Source organism: Spermophilus citellus (genome assembly GCF_964194105.1).
Source record: "Spermophilus citellus genome assembly, chromosome: 13".
NCBI classification, from domain to species: Eukaryota; Metazoa; Chordata; class Mammalia; order Rodentia; family Sciuridae; genus Spermophilus; species Spermophilus citellus.
The window spans coordinates 90728141-90749958 of record NC_138193.1 but is presented as its reverse complement, the minus strand read 5'-3'; the positions used below and the strand labels follow the sequence as shown (position 1 = coordinate 90749958).

At 38.3% G+C, this 21818-nt stretch overlaps 1 protein-coding gene across 2 annotated transcripts in view; it reads left to right on the top strand.

The window, feature by feature from the left end:
- TTC27 (tetratricopeptide repeat domain 27) overlaps window positions 1-21818 on the top strand; it is a 160173-nt gene that overhangs the window by 88555 nt on the left and 49800 nt on the right. For both annotated transcript variants that reach the window (XM_081264909.1, XM_081264908.1), the window contains one exon: window positions 11419-11646. In XM_081264909.1, coding sequence (XP_081121035.1) covers window positions 11419-11646 — 228 coding nt within the window. The remainder of the gene's footprint in view (window positions 1-11418; window positions 11647-21818) is intronic.

Here is a 21818-nt window from a genome sequence, read left to right as displayed (position 1 = left end):
TACTTAACACTTGACGCAGCAATCTTCTATCTTTGAATAAGCTGTTGACTGGTGTGACTATTTGCAGAAAATTTTAGTGTTCCTCAAGAATATTTTAAGTCCTTTTCCTTCTTCCTAGTAGTGAAATCTCAAGCTTTTTTACTTTCCAGTTTTTTTCCAGTGGAAGGAAGGATAAACATTCCTTTTTCCAGGAAGAAGATAAGCATTCATTCAGGGCTTACCATGTGCCTCACATCGAATTCTTTCAACCTGAGGTAGCTAAAGTACACATGAAGATCAACCCCTCAAAACACCAGTTTCAATTGTTCACGGTCATGCATTTAGTAAATAACTGTCATTTGATCTGTTTTTCTGACTAAAAGCACCTACTTTCTCATGGATCTTCCTCTTGTAGTTGGTTGTCTGTTGTATGGATCATACAACACAATTTTCTAGGAATGTGTTAGAACTCTTTTGTTTTTTTAAAGAATCAGCACCCTCTAGCTTTGAAAAGAGGGGTATTCATTATTTCATTCAACTGAAATTCTAGTAGACATGACTTGAGAGCTGTATCCAGGGACTCAGGTGATGTCATCCTGACTTTGTTGTTCAGACATGATGGCCACAGGAAGCCCAAGTTTAGTAATTCCACTGGGAAACTATACTCAATTTCATATCTCTAACAAATGGTTTATAAAAGGCTAAGAGATCTGAGTGATGTGCTTTCCTTCTGATAGACTTTACCTGAACCCTCATGGACTGGATCTCTTCGGGGAAGAGGAATCCTGTTATAAGATCAGGGAAGAGCTGGGCGTGCTTGTGCATGCCTGTAATCCCAGCTACTCAGAGGCTGAGGCAGGAGGAGCACATATTCAAGGCTGGCCTCAGCAATTTAGCGAGGCTCTAAGCAACTTAGCGAGACCCAGTCTCAAAATAAAAAGGGCTGGGATATGGCTTAGCATATCCCTGCATTCATTCCTGGTCCAAAAAAAAAAAAAAAAGAAAAGAAAGATCAGGGAACAGATGCTGAGCAGGAGGAAATAAAGCAACTCAAGTCCACATTGGGTGGGAGTTCAATGCTCTAAATCTGGAGTAGCAAACTGACAGCTTTATGTGTGTGTTCATTGCCACAGATTATATTAAGAATGATAATTAGTTGTGTAGAATTGAAAAATAAGATAGATTATTGGGACAGCCTAGTTTTGTATATATACAAAAGGTAAGGGAATGACCTTTGGGGTTTGCATCTGACAAAATTCTTGCAAGCACTGCAGGTTCATTACAGCTTGTTGTCCCACTTAAATATCCTTTGCATTTGTGGGAATGTATTTTAAAATATTTGATAGACATTTAGGTGAAAATTTTCTAGTGTCTTATAAAATGTACATGACTGTTTTCCCATGGGGAAGTAGCATCCCATAGCTAGTAAACACCAAAGCTTTTACATTCTGTGAAGATTTCTGGCCACTCATTTTAATGTTGCAAGTGATGTTACACAGCCTATGCACAGTGGCCTTGTGTGTTATTTGTATTCACTGGGCACAGATTTTGTAGTTCTTTATTTGGTAATAAATTATGTAAATTTGGTGGATGAGAGGAGGAGAAAGGAGAAAAACTAGGACATTTTAGAGAGAATGAAAGCGACTGAAGAATGCATTGTGAAGAAAGGAAATATATTGCCTTTAAGCACCACCCTTGGGAAAGATCTTTTTTTTTTTTTTTTTTTTTTTTTTTTTTTAGCAGAAAGAAGAGTTATAAGATCTCAACAAGGAAGAATTAACTTATTTAACACAAAAATGTGGGATAGGAATTTGAGGAAAGAGGTTACTTCACAGCAAGCAGGGTCACTGCTGTAGTATGTCCCTGCCTTTTCTAGGAAGCTGCCCCTCCAGACCGTTCTTCCAGTGCATAAAATTGCCAGAACTGATCATGTTTGGTAAGGACAAGTTACATACCCCCATTGTGTGCCTCATTCTTACAAGAGTTGCAGTAGGTGGGGGTTCACAGAGGAAGTAACTCCAAGCTGAATTTTTGACACCTTAGAATTTCCAGAGATTTCTCTGATTATTATTTAATCTTCCATTTATTATTTAGTCTTTCCATTATTATTTAGTCTTCTTTGCAAAGACTGAAAAACACTAGGTCTTGAACCCTGGTGAATCTTTAGTCTATAATGCAGTGGAGTTAGAAGTAGAATAAATATTTATAGAAAGTGTTTTTTGTTAAACAGATGCTTTGAGAATATGATTTGATGTTCTGAGCCTCAGATCCTATTTTGAGTGTAAGGTACCTGTGGAGTGTGGTATCCCTTACAATTCTTTTTATTTCTGTAAGTTTGGCGACAGTATCTCTCCTTTCATTTCTGATTTTAGTAATTTGAGTCTTCAGGACCACTTTTTGGTTTATTGATTTTTCTCTGTTATTTTTCTATCCTTTCTCTTATTTATGCTGGAGTTCCTTCTTTCTGTTTTAGTTCCTTCTTTCTGCTTTTGGGAGTTTAGTTTGCTCTTCTTTCTTCAGTTACTTTTGGTGGAAACTTAGATTACTGATGAGAGATCATTCTTTTTCTACATAGGCTTGTATAGCTATAAATTTTTCTCTAAGCCTGACTTTTGCTGTATCTCATGTGTTTGGCATATTATGTTCCTGTTTTTATTTATCTGAATGTGTTTTTAGTTTTGTTGTTTTTTCTTCTTTGACTCATTATTTATTTAGGAATGTGCTGTTTAATTTTTACATATTCATGATTCTTCAAATTTCCTATTGCTGTTGGCTTTTAATTTAATCCCATTGTGGCTGGAAGACATACAGTGTATGGTTTCAATCCTTACAAATTTATTGAGACTTGTATTGTGACCTGACATACAGTATATCCTGGAGAACACGCACTTCAAGTATATGCACTTGAAAAGAGTGCATATACTGCTGTTCCGTGGAATGTTCTTTAACTGTTAGGTCTTTTAGATTATTCAAGTCTTTTAGTTCCATCTTCTGTATAGCTGTTCTATCCATTATTGAAAGTTATGTGTGAAGTCTCTAAATATTACTAAATTGTCCATTTTTTTCCTTCAGTCTTGTCAGTTTTCTTCTTATTTGGGGCTCTCTTGTCAGGTACACATATAACTATGTCTTCTTGATAGAGTGAACTTTATAAAAATATATTTTCTATTAACAATTTTTGTCTTAAGGCATATTTAGACTGATATTAGTATAGCTACTACAGTTCTCTTTTGGTTACTTTTTATGTGATGTTATCTTCTTTCCCCACATTTTTTCTTTTCTTTCTTTTTTTTTCTTTCAACCTTTTTAATGTGTTTGAATCTAAAGTATATCTCTTACAGATAGCATTTAGTTGGATTGTGATTTTTTTTTTGTTCTTGTTGTTTTTTGTTTTTCCTTTCTGCCAGTCCCTGCCATTGGAGTATTTAGTCCTTTTATCATTAATACTGATAATGTAAGATTTATAATTGGTTAAATGGACACTTTTAAATGTACATTTCAATTCCATTGTCCCTTTTACTTACCACCTCAGACAGCTGTGAAATTGCTCAGTGGTTTCTAATTTTTTGTCAAAGGCTTTTTACTGGGCAAGCTCAGAGTTAGGTCAAAGATACCTTGTGAGTGGCTCTTCCAGGCAATCACCAGATTGACATATAATGGGCATGTAATGACAATTTTCTGGAAATAAGGCTTTAAAGGAGCTCCAAGTCCATTCTAGTTTTTCACCATGATTTTAGGATATCGGTTTTCAAGCCAACTACAGAGCTGGAGAAGAAGGTATAGAATGGAACAAGTTGAAATGCAACAAAGTTTGCTATTCTTATCAAGAGTTGGCCATTTCTTTTGAATAACTGCTTCCTGTATTATTGTGTATCTTTGGTAAATTTTCAGAGTTATGGAAAAATAGGTTTGGACACTTTTTTGCCAGTTTTCTCTTGCCTTTTCTGGTAGAGCATTTTTTTTTTTTTTAAATATTTTTAGTTGTAGTCAGACACAATATTTATTTTTATGTGGTGCTGAGGATCGAACCCAGGGCCCCGTGTGTGCTAGGTGAGCGCTCTACCTCTGAGCTGCAATCCCAGCCCCTAGAGCATGTTCCTACATCATTTTTGCTAAATAGTATTTAGCCTGGAATCAAGTTCTTGCTTTTCCACTTAATGCCTTTTGGTTTGGGGCTGACCAATTGACCAGGAAATCTAAGCACTTCTTTCCTTATCTCAAAAATGGCACATTAATATATCTATTTCTTGGAATTATTGTAGAGATTGACATAATGCATTAACAATGGTCTGGATAAAAACTAACCTGTAAATCAAATGAAATGACACATGGAGTTTAAAAGGTAAAATTGAAAAATAAAGATTGTATCTCAGGCTTGCTTTATTTAAGGAAGTATAGTCACTTTGAATATTTTTGGGAAATGGAGTTTACCAAAGACTTTAGATATTACACAAATATGAGAAAAACCGGGAAGAATGAAGGTGTGTAAGAAGGAATCAGAGGATCAGGGAAAGATGATTTACTAGTTCACCTGAAGTGTTGGGGCAAGTGGACAAATGAGAATTTACAGGGAAATGTGAGAAGCCAAGCACTTCCAGTTATTGAAATGGGCCCGTGAAGGAGAAGCTTGTGTGTCTTTGTATGAACCAGCCTCCTGATCCTACATCAAAAGTCTAATGGGGACCTGGAGTTGCTCTTGATCAGCAGAGCCAGCAAATGGAAAGGCAAGGTAGACACATAAAACAAGGGCAAGCTGGGGTCTGCAGGACTCCTTGGTGTCTTGTTTGACATCTTATTTAACCATGAAAACTTTGCCATGTAAAGCTATTGCTTCACTTCTGCCTTTCACATCCCCAAGTTCCCCTCTGGGAAATCAGAGGGAAAAGGGATTTTAGAAAACATAGTTTCCAGGTTAAGCAAATTGCCTTGGCATAATCCATCAGGTATTCCTGTGCAAGGTTTAGCTCTTTAACTCCAAAGTTTGCTTGTTTGCAAAGTGAAAACTACTATCAGGCAGAGTGTTTTGCAGATTTTGATACATAGTTAAAATGTTTCTCAAAAGGGGTTTCTTTATGGAGCTATCCTTAGAGCAAATAAGATTTTTGTTTTAAACTTGCTTTACTTTATAGATGAGCTCCTTAGTGGTACTGTATCAAATGAATTTTTGTAAACTGAACATTTTCCTAGTAACAATCATGGTGTCAAGCATATGATCTCTTCCATTTGGTTTTTGGCCAATATTGACACAATTTATTATTTTGGTTTCTTGAATTTTATTAGCATGGCGTCCTCAAAATCATCCATCAATGAGGTCTGTATAATGGGATAGTGAGATCATCAAAGCCCTTGCAAACTTAATTATAGCATAAAGTCCATGTAATTCTGAGGCAAGATGGGGCAAGGGTACTTTTCTCTGTGCTGGGGAAAGCCCACTGGATCTGGGGTTGTCTGGTTATGGGTAGAGAAAGTATGTTTGGTGTATTGGTTCCGGCTTCCCAAGTGTCAGCAGCTCCAGTAGAGAGGTCGTTATCTTAGGTAGTAGCTATAATTAGAGCCACCTCTACATTAAGTTTATAATAATCTATGATGTTTTCCAGGACCCATGTGTATTCTCAGTTTTGGTGGGTAGTTCAAACTTCTCAAACCTCTCCCAACTACTTCCTAGTCTCTTTCAAGTTTTTGATAGTGGCACAAATCTCTGTGGCTTATATAAATATGCAGTACTGCTTTGGGTTTACTTTTTTTAATGGGGAGGGAAAGCTTAAGGGACTTTGACATGGCTCTGTCTGCTGCAGTAGCACTTACAAGGGACTCTTCTGGCTGCTCACTTACTATGTCTAATTCACTGTGTACAGGAACTAAGGCAATAATCACTGAGTGGGCTCAGAGATTTATGAGGCCTATTATGGGATGACTGACTGCTGTAAACCAGAGCACTCATCAGAGTTATGTTCTGGATTAGCATCAACTGACAGCTAACTCTAAAAGATTATATATATAATTTTTTTTTCTTTCCTGGAGATTAGTGCTCTCTCTGACGTGCATGTGGCAAAAATTTGCTCCCCAAATGCAGGCTCTCTCTTCACCTCATTTATTGTTTCTTTTTCCGAGAAGAAGCTTTTTAGTTTGAATCCATCCCATTTATTGAATCTTGATTTTATTTCTTGCCCCTTAGGAGTCTTAAGGAAGTTAGGGCCTAGGCCAACGTGATGAAGATTTAGGCCTACCTTTTTCCTCTGTTAGGCTTAGGGTCTCTGGTCTAATTCCACTTTGAATTGAGTTTTGTGCATGTGAGACATAGGGGTTAATTTCATTTTGCTGTATATGGATTTCCAGTTTTCCCAGCACTATTTGTTGAAGAGGCTATCTTTTCTCCAGTGTGTGTTTTTGGCACCTTTGTCTAGTATGAGATAACTGCATTTATGTGGGTTTGTCTCTGTGTCTTCTATTCTGTACCATTGGTCTAAATGTTTGTTTTGGTGTCAATACCATGCCATTTTTGTTACTTTGGCTTTGTAGTATAGTTTACGGTCTGTATTGAGATGCCTCCTGCTTCACTCTTTTTGCTGAGGTTTGCTTTGGCTGTTCTGGGTCTCTTATTTTTCCAAATGAATATCACGATTGCTTTTTCTATTTCTATAAGAAATGACATTGGGATTTTAATTGGAATTGCGTTGAATCTGTATAAGAGCTTTGGGTAGTATGGCTATTTTGAAAATATTAATTTTGCCTACCCAAGAGCATGGGAGATCTTTTCATCTTCTAAGTTCTTCTATTTCTTTCTTTAGTGTTCTGTGATTTTCATTGCAGCGGTCTTTCAGATCATTTGTTAATTGATTCCCAAGATATATAAAGAACTCAAAAAACTCATCACCAAATAAACAAACAACCCAATCAATAAATGGGCTACGTTGTGTACAACCAGACACTTTTCAGAAGAAGATATACAATCGATCATCAAATACATGAAGAATGTTCAACAGTTCTAGCAATTAGAGAAATGCAAATCAAAACTACTCTAAGATTTCATCTCACTCCAGTCAGAACGGTAGCTATTAAGAATACAAACAACAATAAGTGTTGGCGAGGATGTGGAGGAAAAGGCACATTCATACATTGCTGGTGGTGCAGATTGGTGTAACCAATATGGAAAGCAATATGGAGATTCCTTGGAAAACTTGGAATGGAACCACCATTTGATCCAGCTATCCCACTCCTAGGTTTATACCCCAAAGACTTAAAAACAGCATACTACAGGGACACAGCCACTTCAATGTTTATAGCAGCACAATTCAAAATAGCTAAATTGTGGAACCAACCTAGATGCCCTTCAGTAGATGAACAGATAAAGAAACTGTGAGATAGATTTTATATATATATACACACACACACACACACACACACACACACACACACACACACGATGGAATATTACTCAGCATTAAAAGAGAATAAAATTATGGCATTTTCAGGTAAATAGATGGAGTTGGAGAATATCATGCCATGTGAAGTAAGCCAATCCCCAAAAAACAAAGGATGAATGTTCTCTCTGCTATGTGGATGCTGATTCATAATGGGGGTGGGGGTCATGGGAAAAATGGAGGAACTTTGGGCAAAGGGGAGGGATGAGTGGGGAGGGCATGGGGGCAGGAAAGATGGTGGAATGAGATAAACATTATTACCCTAGGTACATGTATGAGACTGCACATATGGTGCAACTCTACATATCGTGTACAACCAGAGAAATGAAAATTTGTGCTCCATTTGTATACAATGAATCAAAAAGCTTTCTGCTGTTACAACCGAGAAATGAAAATTTGTGCTCCATTTGTATACAATGAATCAAAAAGCTTTTTGCTGTTACTTATAGCTGATTGGGACTAAAAAAAATATATATATATGAGCTATTTCTTTCTCCCCAGGATACAAATACCTCGTAAATAGTTATATTTACTGGTTTGGAGAAGATCAGAGAGAAGTTATCTGTATACTTGTTATGTTGTTGCAGTGCCCTTTCTAAGTGGTATTGGCTTTTCCTTTACTTTTATGTAAGAGGCTCTAAGACTGTGAAGTGACCTAGGGTTAGGAATTGGGTCAGAGGCAGTGTCCTGGCATGGAAATTAGGGCATCTGGTCTCTAAACTTAGGTTATTATTATTTTTTTAATGTTACATGTGCAGATCAAGTTTGAACTTCGTAGGCTGCCCCTCTGATTTTGGTCTTTCATGATTGGTCACCACTTAAGATCCATGCTAATGCAACCATTCCGATCATTACTCTGGCTGTGCCTATTGCTCTAGGAGTTCCAAGTATCATCAAGTCTTTACCACCCTGGGTTCTAATCCCTGTTGAAATCAACAGGAGGCCCTCCAAACTTTTCCCCACCTTACACAGGACATTTACTGTGGCCCTCTTCAAGTGTGCAGTGTCTCCTCCATGCAATGTGTTTATCAAAGCCAAAGTGAAGGAAGCATTCTCTAGGCTCTGTCAGGGGACAAAGTCAGGGGCGGGTGAGCAGGTTGCAAATGATAAATTAACAACAGCCTTTGCCTTCTAAGATGTTGGATTCTTTCCTCCACATTACACTAAGGAATTTCTGGTATCTTGACTTTGTTTAGTTTTGGCCACATTTGAGTCCATCTTTTAGTCAAGCAATTGAGCAGATAATTTAGAACCGTCCCCAGCTGCTTGAGTTAGTGCTTTGAATCAAAACTATCTGGTGAGTATCTAAATTCAGCCTGATTTAAATCATGACCCCATTTCTCTCTGGCTTAGCACTCTTAAAATCTCTTTCACCACTTGATCCCAAGGTTTTCCCTCTATAAATTAACAATATCTTGCAGTTCTTTTTGTAAGATTATCTATATGTCTGGAGACAGTGAGTAATGGAAACATGCAGTCATCATAGTGTCTTAAGCAAAGTAGCTTTAGTGTTATCGGATAGGACAGGGATACCTCTGCTGGTATAGACACTCAGTAGTAGATTTGCAGGGTTCTGTTAGCTGAGTTATCCCAAATTTGAAGTCCCTATTTAAATTCTTGGGTCTAGTTCCGTCATAATCTTTAGCTCTTGGCGATGATGAAGTACATTTTCACTGTTGCATTAAACAACAGATGCAGTTCCTATTGCTGTGTAGCAAGCCTGCTAGAAATGTAGTGGCTTAAAACAACAGCAGTCATTGTTTCTCTCTTGTGGTTTCTGTGATAGGAATTCAGGAAGGGCTTGATTGGAGCGTGGCTTGGGTTCTTGTCGGTTTGCAATCATATGGTGGCTGGTGTGAGGACCACAGGGGGTGGGACACTTGGGGACTGGCTGGGCAATTTTGTCTCCTCATCCGGATCTCAAGACCTGTCTCCATGTGATTTTTCCTCATGAATTAGCTTGTTTTTTTAAAGTATGGTGACCTACAGTAGGACTACTCATATGAATCACTCAGCTTTAAAAGCCACACTGTGTCACTTTCATCATAGTCACAAGCCCACCCAGAACAATCACTCAATAATAATAAAATGGGGGTATAGCTGGAAGCTAGTAGAAGTCTAAACAGAAGACTAAAACATATTCAGTTAACCCAATCAAATTCCTTTCACATAGAACTAACGAATCTGAATTCATCCTACATTACACTTAAGCAATTCTGCAGGAGTAGTATCTACCTATGTTTGATTTTGGTGTGTCATCTTATCAGCTATAAGGTAAAGTAAGTTCTTTGAGGTTATCATAGAAATTCCCTGGTTCTCTAACCTTGAAGAATTAAAACACTGAGGGTCATTTTTTTCCTTTGAGCTGTCCTGTGAATTTGGAAGCAGACAGCCTACCTCACAGTTATTTTATTCCCTCCTGGTGTCCCATCACTTAGTACAAAAAAAAAATTGTATTGGGTAGATGTGTTATGATAACTCAAGAATTCTTTTGTGACTGGATACCAAGGACTTTCCGTGTTGTCCCCCTTCATGATCACTGCATACTTGCTATGTTCCAGCCCAGTTGGATCAGATATCACTTACAAATTTCCATTTTTCTCCAGGGGTACTTTGCCTGCAGTCACTTTTATGCCCTGTTACTGTAATGGTCATTATTTAATTGTATATCATAAAATCCACTGTAACTCGCTAAAGTGGAAAGAAATAACATTAAGTGAATTTGCCTTCAGAATTTCTGGGGTAGTGTGTATACCAAGTTTTAGTGCCATGTCCTCCAGAGACATTGCCTCATCCTGTTGTACATAATTTTGGTTAAATGCATCTGTTTATGGGTGACCTTACTGGAGTTATGGTTAGATATATTAACTATTACATTATTTGTGGATAGAGGAATTATGTGCATTATATTCTAAAACCTCGTGTTTGTTTTGGCTATTTGGGACTTAGAATTATTTTCCCTTAGAAACTATTTTATAACTTCTGATTCCATTTTCCTACTAGGCACGGAAGCCTACATTATCCACACTGTGTCACAGATGCAGAAGAGCCAGCATCCAAAGACACTTCAGAAGCACATCCCTGCTTTAAAAAATTTCTCAAAAATTAGACAGCTTAAGAATTATGGATATGTCCAACCTAGAGGAAATCTAATCTGTTGACTTTTAGATTACTCAAGGATGGCTTTCCTTGGTCTCTGTACCCACTTGGCAGTCTTAGCATCTTTGGTGCTACTACTACTATTTGTGTGAAGGTATTATTCATGTGTGAAGATGCATAGTAGCGTTACTCCCATGTTTCTTGCTGTCTGTTGAAATTTATCAGAAATAGCGTTGCAGACATGGATGTGGGAAGTGGAGGACTAGTGGCAATGAGCATAGAATTAGCTTGAGTGATGAGGTGGCTCTGAATTGTGGACATATGGGAATAGAGCTCAAGCCCCTGCAGTGTATGGAGGATGACTTTTAACATCTAAAGTGAATGGACTGTCTGGAATTAGATAGCTCCTGTGCTGGCAAGCGTGTGAGGTGAGATGTGGTAGGTTTTTAGCAATGCCTATTGAATTGTACCCTGTGCCTTCTTTTGTAAATTCTCAGCAATCCCAGTCTTACCAAGCACAACATTTTAAAAAGAACACTCTTTTTATTGCTTTTGGGTAGAGTTAAATTAAAGGCACTACTCTAATAAATCATCACAGTGGTGGCACTATAGAAAGGAAAAAGGGCTCATTAGGCTCATCTGATACCATGAAGTGTCTTGGTGTCTTTCTTTGGGATTTCAGAAGGTCAGGAAATCAGGACTCACCTGTTTCTTCTTGTTCCTCTTTTACCTATATACCATATTGGTATATTTTCCCATCAGGCCTCTCTTATGCAGCCTGTGTCCTACCTAGATGCCTGGAATAAGCAAGTAATCTCAAATGTCAAAAATAAAATTTTGGATCATATGGAATAAAGGATGTATATAGGCTAAAAATAGTTTCAATGAAGCACTTTCATTATTTCTGTTGTTGTTTCAGGCAGAAGAAATCCTCAGGCAAGAGCTGGAGAAAAAAGAAACACCAAGTTTATATTGCTTGCTTGGAGATGTCCTTCGAGACCACTCCTGCTATGACAAGGCCTGGGAATTGTCCCGGCACCGCAGTGCTCGGGCCCAGCGCTCCAAAGCCCTCCTTCATCTTCGGAACAAGGAGTTTCAAGAATGTGTGGAGTGCTTTGAACGCTCAGTGAAGATTAATCCCATGCAGGTGAGAACCCCAGGTGCACTGTCCTCCTGAGTGAGTACCTGTTTCTGCCCTAATGACTGGTGAGTGTCACCTGGAGACCTAAGGACTTAGGCTCTAATCTACTTTTTGCTTGCCGCCAATGGTGGACAGTGGTTTTTCTCTTATTTCTGTCACTTTAGCTTTATATGTTTTAGTTGTTGATAGACCTTTATTTTATTTATTTATATGTGGTGCTGAGAATTGAACCCAGTGCCTCACACATGCCAGGCAAGTTCTCTACCACTGAACTACAATGCCAGCTGCTGTCACTTTAGCTTGGTGTTTCTTTCTCTTATCTGTCTTTTAACTCTAATGCAGGTATTAAAAGCACACCATTTTGAGCAGCTATGCAAGGAAGAAAATGAAACTCAGAACTGTCAGACTTCACAAGCAATTACTGAAGTCAGTTATATAAGTAGGCCAACATATAGAATGAATTGATGATAATTTAAAGGGATAAAGTGTATATGTAAATAAATATGAATGCTTCTCCTTCTTAAAGTTTGAAAAGCTAATACAAAAAGGGTGTGGATCTTTAACGTAAGTGACAGGATAAGTTCATAGGAGAGGACCTGATTTTGAGGGGAACAAGATTAACCTTATTTCATACTTAACAATATTCAGTTAGTAAAAATGATTTTATTATCAGAAAGTCATTTTCTTCTACCAAACTATTTGTAGCTGCTTTGTCACTTTATCACTGCACATGCAACTGTCAGTCAAGGATCGTGGCAAGCATGTGCATTAACTTGGTATTATTCTAGTTAAATTATTTAGTTATAATTAGCTACAAATGATTACTGAGTACTTACAATGAGCTGAGTACCTCTTTTGGCATTCTGCCAGTGTTTAAATCCAGAGATTTTGACTTCAATACTGACACTTTTCTTTTATTATAGTAAAATAGCATATAATTTACCATCTTAGTGTCTTCTAGATATACAGTTCAGTGGTGTTGAGTATATTCATATCGTTGGACAACCAGTTTCCAGAATCTTTTTCAAAAAAATTTGTTCTTTGTAGTTATACATGACAGTAGAATGTATTTTGACATATCATATGTACATGGAGTATAACTTCCCATTTTTGTGGTTGTACATGATGTGGAGTTACATTGGATGTGTATTCATATATGAACATAGGAAAGTTGTGTCTGATTCATTCAACTGCCTTTCCCACCCCACCTTCTTTCCTTGCCACTTCCCCCTGTCCAACCTGGTGAACCTCTATACTCCCATCCCCACCAATTGTGAGTGAGCAACTGCATATCAGAGAGAACATTTGTCTTCTCTTTTTGGGGGGATTGGCTTATTTCACTTAATATGATTGTCTTCAGTTCTGTCCATTTACTGGCAAATGCCATAATTTCATTCTTCTTTGTGGCTGAGTAATATTCCATTGTGCATATGGAATGTACCACATTTTCTTTATCCATTCATCTGTTGAAGGACACCTAAGTCAGTTGGTTCCATGTGTAGCTATTGTGAATTGAGCTGCTATAAACATTGATGTAGACACATCACTTATAGTATGCTGATTTTAAATCCTTTGGGTATAAACTTAGGAGTGGGATAACTGGATCAAATGGTGGTTCCATTCCAAATTTTCTGAGGAATCTCCATACTGCTTTCCAGAGTGGTTGCACCAATTTGCAGTCCCACGAGCAATGTGTAAGTGTATCTTTCCCTCCCATATTCTTGCAACATTTATTGTTATTTGTATTCTTGATAATTGCCATTCTGACTGGTGTGAGGTAGAATCCCAGTGTAGTTATAATTTGCATTTCTCTAATTGCTAGTGATGTTGAACATTTTTTCATATATTTGTTAACTGATCGTATTTCTTCTGTGAAGTGTCTGTTCAGTTCCTTTGCCTATTTATTGATTGGGTTATTTGTTGTTTTGATGTTAAATTTTCTGAGTTCTTCATATCCGGCCAGAACCTTTTCATCTTTTAATAAAAATTGAAATTCCATATCCCTTTAACAATAACTTCCCACTTTCTTTCCTCCAGCATGGAAAACCACCATTTACTTTTGATTTTATGAATTTAACTACATTATGTACCTCATAAGTGCAGAACTGCAGTAGTTGTCCTTCTGTGACTAGTTGATTTACCTTAGCACAACATCCTGGAGACTTATCCAGGTTGCAGCATGTGTCAGAGTCTCTCCTTCTGTAATGCTTCATACTATTCCCTTCTGTGTATGTATTGTATTTTGTTATCAGTTTACCTAGTAGACATGTGGCTTCCACCTTTTGGTTCTTATAGTGCTGCTATGAACATGAGTGTGCAGAAATGGTCATTTTTAAACAGGGTAGACTCAGGGCATGTCTTTTGCATTGAAAAAAATCACAAGTGCCTTTTTGTATGTGTGATGCTGGGGATGGACCCTCGACCTTGTGCTTGTGAGGCAAGCACTTTACCACTGAGCTATATCCCCAGCCCCAGCAGTGCATTTTTTATGGCAGATTGATGGGATTGCTTACTTTCCTCATTCCAAGTAGTGAATACATTCAGAAACTTCCAAATCAGGCGGCTAGTAAAATACAGGAGAAGAAAGTAGGACTGATGTAAGTACCGGATAGCAGCAGCTATTAGTGGGTGGTTTTGGCAGCAGGGATGCTTAAAGCATACTTAGGATCTAGTTTTTGTTGACAACTGGGGATGATTTTGTTCTCCACCCTGCAAAAGGCATTTGACAACTTCTGGGGACATTTTTGGTTTTTACAGTAAGGGAGTATGGGTGTGTGCCTCTTACTGTCTTCTAGTAGGTGGTGACTGGGGATACTATGCTCATAATGCATGGCACAGCCCCCCAGAGCAAAGAATTATCTGGCTTATGTCAGTAGTGTCATAGTTGAGAAACTCTGCTCTAACTTGATTACCACATTATTATTATTATTATTTTGTAGAAAATAGAACTAACTCAAATCAGTATTATTAAAAGCTTATTTTTCCAGGGTTAGGGATGTAGCTTAGCGGTAGAGTGCTTACCTAACAGATCCAAGGTCTGCTGGGTTCAATCCCAGCACTGAAAATTTTTTTCTTTTCTTTCCTTTTTTTTTTTTTTTTTAACTTTTTCAGAAAATTATTCTGCTAATCTTAGTAGCCTCTCTCCAGAGTGTAGCTAATCACAGGTTCTGTGTGAGTGAAGAAAATGAATTCCCTCCCTTGGCCTGCTGTAGTTTCAGTTCCATCAGTGGCAGGCACCTCACAGATGAATTGTTCTCTCGAGCTCTCATCTAGTCCCATAGCTTTAAATACCATCTGTAAGTGACAACTTCCTGGAAGCTCTCCAAATTTTATTTTCAGTCCTGTCTTCTCCCCTGAACTCTAGATTCCTATATCTGCTCCCTTAATCTCCCCACTCATTACTCTAACTCAGCATTTCCAATATCTGAAACATTTCCCCCTCCTAAAACCTGTTCCTCCCAAGCTTATCCCCATTCCTGTGAACAGCAGCCTCATTCAGCCGTGAAGTCATCCTTGATTCTTCTTTCCCCCGTGCCCCATATGCAATCCATCAGCAAATCCTAGTGCATCGACCTTGAAAATAATGCCCAGACTTCTTTTTAGCCCCTGCCAGTGCCCTGGCCCACATCCCCTCTGGCTCACCTGGTTAATTCATAACTTCCTTTACTGGTCTTCCTGCCTCTTTCCTTGTCCTCATTTGTCTGTTTTTAGTGAACATCCAAGGTAATCCTTCCAAACTCAGGTCAGATGTGTCACCTCTTTGCTCTGTGGCACTGGCGATGGAAGCCCAACTCCTTTAAAATCTCTCAAGGCTTTTCCAGTAAAGTTTCTGTTCTTTTTCCCTCCTCTTTCTTCCTGTTCCTCCCCTTTTTATTCCCATGTTCTTCTTTGTTCTTCTCTGAATAGACCAGATATACTCCTGCCTCAGAGTTAGCACCTGCTCTCCCTCTGCCTAGAACAATGTTCTACCTTGTTCCCTCATCTCATGTAAGTCATTGCTCATGTTACTTTCTTAGGCCTTCTATGCTCATTCTATTTAAAATCACAATCCTACCTTAGAGTCCTGATTTTCTTTCCCCACTTTCTTTTTCTTTGTAACTCTTAGTACCTTCCAATATCATATATGGCTTACATTTTTTAAAATAAAAATTACTCTTTTTCTTCAACTAGAATGTAAGTTCCACAAAAGCAAGGATTTTCACATGTATGGTTCATTTCTATTTTCCTGGTGCCTGTAACAGTGCCTGGCACATATGTGGTAGTTAATAAGTATTTGTTGAATGGGTGAACAAATAACATCTTTAACTGCTCAGTTCAAATATATACTCATCATTGTGTGTATAACACCGAACCAAAGGATGAAGAAGTAACAGCATGTCACTGCATAGTCCAGTTTGTACCCTCAGGTACAATATAGTGAAACGAACAGAGACCAGACTGACACTATGACATGTCAAAGAATACCCATTGGATTATTTGTAAAGCACTTATTTTTATAGAAAGGCCAAGGAAAACATTTGTACCTTTCATAGACAGTGAAGCGAAGATGCTGAATTTGGCTTTGAAAGACAAGTAGTAGTTGAACAGGTAAAGGAAGGTCAGTGGTGAGAACATACCAGGCAGGGGAATCCTGCAACCAAACTGTGTGTGCACGCACATGCGTGTGAGGGAGCAGAGTTGTTAGTGGGTAGGCTGGAATTTTCAGAGTGAGAGGAAATAGGGCAGTGACAAAGGGAATGCTAGACTGGATTCATTTTATGACAGGGCTTAAATATGAGGCTAAGTTGACCTTTTCTTTGGCAGTTAGGGAGCCACTGAAGGGTAAATTTGTTTGGGGCCTTATTTTAAATGAAGGGATGGGGCATGCAAGGAAGCAATTCGGGAGGTAATTCAGGACTGGCAACGCTCACTCATTGTGGAACATAGTAGGTGGAGACAGAGTTGGGAGACTATGTACTAGTTTAGTTTGGGCCATGACAGTTACTGGTGTGGGAGGAACACGTGGAAGGAAGGATGATGTGAAAGAAATTCCAAGGGAGGAATTGACGGGGCTTGATGGCTTCATTATATAATTTAGGACTAATTACTTAGACAAAGAAATGACAATTGCACAAAGCAGAGTCACAGTACAAACAGATGTTACGTGAGAATATTTTACAGTCTGTCATATGGATCCAATTCAGTCAGACTGTAAGTCATGTCAAGATATGCAGGCATTTGATGCTGCAGTTGTAGAGAGCTACTAAATACACACTCAAACACCACACACTTACTTTAACGTGCGATCCAGTTGGAACTCTCTCTGAAGAAGGAGCATTCCTCTGTGCCATGTTGTCTCCTTGAAGCCCCACAATGAAGGGAGATAGAAAATGGAATTTAAGACATTCTCTCTTCTCTTTTCAAACATACCCAAACAATTAGGCTTAATAACACACTTTAGGCAAACTGAGAGAGGTATGTGAATGGTTTTGATATAAAAATGTTTTGTCTTGCAGCAGAATGGGCTGCAAAGCTAAATGCATTGTCTGTGGTGCTTTTGTGGAGAACCAGAGGACGCATGCCATTTGGGTCTGCACTTAGAGATTGCTAGCTGACATCGAATTACACCCTCTTCTCTCATTTTCCCAGGCAACTTCTGAAACTCCTAAAATTCAACCTTAGACTTTGGAGGGTTTGGGGGTGTGTTTGAAACTAAAGAAAGTGGGAGAAATATTCAGTCAAATCTCCCAGGAAGGATTTCTCAGACCCAGGACCATAATTAAAACATAAATCTTACCCTTGGGGAGTTATTATTCTATTGTCCTCTCTATGCAAAATGTAAAAATGAAGAAATTAAGAAATTATCAAACCAGAATGTGTAGTATTGAAAAAGTAGAATGTTACTTCCTATGAACTTTCCCATCCCAACTCAATACACTGGTCACTCATCTTTGTAAGGTCATATGGTGTTACTAGCAGTGGATTCGAGGGTTCACTAAATACCTGGAACTGTCCCAATGCTTGCCTGTTATCCTGGTAGCCATGCAGTTTAGTGTTTGTTCCATATTTTTCCTTTTTAAATGAAGTACTATTTATTCTGAGTAGGTATATAGAAAGAAGATAGGATGGGGGCTGGGGTTGTGGCTCAATGGTAGAACGCTTGCCTAGCATGTGTGAGGCACTGGTTTCGATTCTCAGCATTATATAAAAATAAATAAAATAAAGGTGTGTGTCAAAGAAAAAAAAGAGAGAGAGAGAGAAGAAGGGATGGGTTTTCCTAGGTATCCATTTTGTTCTTCCATTTTCTGCCATAGTCTCATCTAGTACTGTCCTTAATGAGTGTGCAGTGAATGGAGCGCTCACTATAATATGCTCAGATCTGAAGAATGAGAAGTAATAGCTGTTTTCCCCTTACCCCTTTCCAGATGCATCTTAACTAACATTTCCCTTCCTAGGACAGCATGGAGGATGCTTGCTGGTAAAACCAACTATGTTTGCTTCAGTGGTTAAGGATAGCCATCTCCTTCAGGTCTTCAGTAGTGGTGGGACAAATATTTGAGCCAATGATTCTATGAGCTCCTTAGTATATAACAGACGATTAGTGCAATGCTGTAGTCTGTGAGGTGTGTGAAGTTGCCTGGCTGCCAGTTGGCAGGATTAGTGGGAAATTTGGGAATTCAAGCTTGATGTAAGGGATATGTTAGATTTCGGTCTGCGGTGTCTCCCTGAAGCCCATGTGTTCAAAACTTGGTTCCCAGTGCAGCAATGTCCAAAAGTGGAGCTTTTGGGATCTAATTGAATCAAAAGTAGATTAATCCATTTATAAATTAATAATTTGAAGGAACTAAGAAGAGGTGGAAACTGTAGGCAGGTAGGGCTGGGCTGGGGGAGTAGGTCACTGGGGGCATGCCGCTGGGGACTATAACTTGTCCCTGGCCCCTTCCTTTCTCTTTCTGCTTCCCTGCTTCCATGAGCTGAGCAGCTTTCCTCCCCACACCCTCTGCCTTGATGTTTCTGCATAGGAGTCACCTGATCATGGACTGAAACCATGAGTCAAAAATAAGTCTTTCCTCCTCTGAATTGTTTCTATCAGATATTTTGGTCATAATGACAAAAAGTTGCCTAATACAGTAAGAGAGGTAGAGCAGTCCTGCTTCGAATAAAGCATATGAAGAATAGTCTGAGTTCTGTTACTAAGTTTGGTTTCTTATTGTTATTTTATGCTGTGTTGTTTGGTAATTTTTAAAAAATATTGTTTTAGTTATAGGTGGACACAGTGCCTTTATTTTTATTTATTTTTATGTGGTGCTGAGGATTGAACCCAGTGTCTCACCTGCGCTAGGTGAGCACTTTACCACTGAGCCACAACCTCAGCCCCTTGTTTGGTAAATTTTTATAGTTTATAACAAATCTTTTTGTTAGCAATAAAACAATCAAACAAAAAACCTACAATTTTAGAATAATTAGAAACTCAGGAATGGTGGAACACATCTGTAATCCCAATTACTCAGAAGGCTGAAGCAAGAGGATCACAAGTTTAAGGCTAGCCTGGGTAACTTAATGAGATCTTATCACATAATAAAATATAAAGGATGGAGGTGTGGCTCAGTAGTAGGGTACTTGCCCAGCATGCATGAGGCCCTGGGTTCAGTCCCCAGTACCAAGGGGAAAAAACTTAATTTTTGCAGGTTAATGGATGGAGTTGGAGAAAATATCATGCTAAGTGAAGTAAGCCAATCCCCCAAAACCAAAGGCTGAATGTTCTCTCTGATAAGTGGATGCTGATCCATAACAGGAAGGAAAGAGGCATGGGAAAAATGGAGGAACTTTGGACAAAGGGGAGGGACGGGAGGGAGGGTGCACGGAGGCAGGAATGATGGTGGAATGAGATGGACATCATTACCCTAGGTATGTGTATGACTGCACATATGGTGTGACACTACATCGTGTACAACCATAGAAATGTAAAGTTGTGCTGCAATCGTGAACAACAAATCAGAATGCATTCTGCTATCACATATACCTAATTAAAATAAATAATTAATTTAAAAAAGGTTAATGAATGAATGTGTAATTTCACACAGTTTAGTTGACATTTACTCTCCACCTAAGAATCCGTGGCAATATCACTGACACACGAAAACCAAAACATCCATCTGTTAAAGAAACAGTAACATTTATGTCGAATGTTTGTGTGATTTTTTTTTTGTTTGTTTTTTAAGAAGGCTGTCTCCAAAGATGACAGTTTAACATACAGCTGTAGGAGGTGAATTTTCAGGTCATTCTTTGATGTTTGACTTTTTATGTAGTAAAAATGAAAATGAGTGAAATTAGTTTAGAAAATTAGGCAATATCAGGTTTTTCTTATATGTATGAAATATGAGAGCATAGCTGTTAATTGATTAGAATCTCTTGGCAAAAGTACTCTGTAAATAGTTGAATTTGCCAGCTTTGTATTAGTGACATCAGGTGCTTCAAATAGAAGATCCATTAATTTATTTCTTATAATGGTTTAATTTGTCTAACTCAATGGATTCTAAATAACTTTCAGAAATGCATTCTGTCATAGGGGAAGCATATGACATTACTCTGAATGCCATTATACACTCAGTTAAAAAAAGTTAAACATTGAAGATAAAACTGTTTATGATGGTAATAAGGATACAAATTACAAAAAATAAGGTGAAATTTTAATTTAATATATTTTTTACTATTCAGCAAGTAATTTTATTTTTGAAAATGTTCTTTGATTGAACTGATCTTATAAGTGCTTTGATATTTTGTGGACCAACAATTGGTTGGTCAATAAATAAGTGTTTAAAAAATCATCTAATTTAAATTGTGTTTTAGTGTTCCAATTCACCTTCAAAAATGTTGCAGTTTGAACAGTACATCATGTGAAAGCATTGTCCAGTGTCTGTTGTGTACCAGACGTGAGTGTAGCATGAATTAGGCTGTATTAGCCTATCAGCAGACAGCAGTGAGTTTATGTTGAGAAATGATATGGATGAAACTAGTTTGAAGAGGGCCTTAATGCCTTGCTTCAGGGTTATCTAACTCTCTGGATGTGGGAGTTTATTGTAGTTTTGAATAAAAGAGTGATATCACCAAAGTGGTATTATAGGAAGTTCAAGGAGTGAATTTCATAAGGGAGACTTGGTTACTTTAGCAGTGAGTATGAAAAAGATGGAACTGATTGAAGCCTTTTTTAAAGAAGAAATTTCTGGGTTTGGCATTGGGCTGGCGGGATTGATAAAGACCTTGGAATCAGAAAGGATGTCTAATTAAAAAGGAAAATGTCTTTTTTGTGCTATGTGTGTCTAGTGCTAGGGATCAAACTGAAGGCCTTGTGCATGCTAAAGGGCATATTCTATCACTGAGCTACGTGACCAGCAACAAAATATCTCTGTGGATACCTGTGGGGAATTTAGGAGGGAGGGGAAAATCTTTTGAGGGAAGATGATGTGATTTTGACTGGTGAATATGAGGAGATGGTGTTGTGTCTAAGCAGAGATGGCTGGTAGCCCATTGGAGATCAAAGCTCCTTGGAATGATGCTCCACGGTGAGGTGAACATGGAGCATGCAGATGGGGCTTTCTGTGGAAGAGTTGAAGCCCTGAAAGTGAACAAGTTCCTCATAGAAAACTGTGTTGGAAGAAAACAGCAGGCAGTGTCCTGAACTTTGAACATCTCCATGAGTGGGAGGAAGGTTAAAAAAAAATGTTACCAGTGAAATATGAATCCAGCAAAATACAACAGAGTCTTGGTCAAGGAAGGGGTTTGTGGAAACTAAAGGAAGAACATGTGTCGGTGAGTGGTGTTATATGTAGCAGTGAAGACCAGAGAGGGCCAAGAAGAGATTATTGAATTTGAGCTCACTGGTAACCTTCAAAAACAGATTCTGGAGAGTAACAAGTGAATGGTAGGTTAGGAAACAGATATAGACTATAGACTGTTGACTTGGGAGCATTAGGAGCATGCCAAGAGATGGGAGCCAAATATAGAGTGTTGAACTCAGAGAGGCCAAAGAATCAAGGAGAGCTTGTCAACATACCAGAAACCTTTATTTGGAGAAGACAGAAATGGAAGACTTCAGTGGATAAAGAAGAGAATGAATCTAGTGGAGAGATTGAATATTATAAAGAGAAAGGGGAAGAGAACTCTGTAATATTATTCTAGTGCAGAGTGGAATGAAGAGA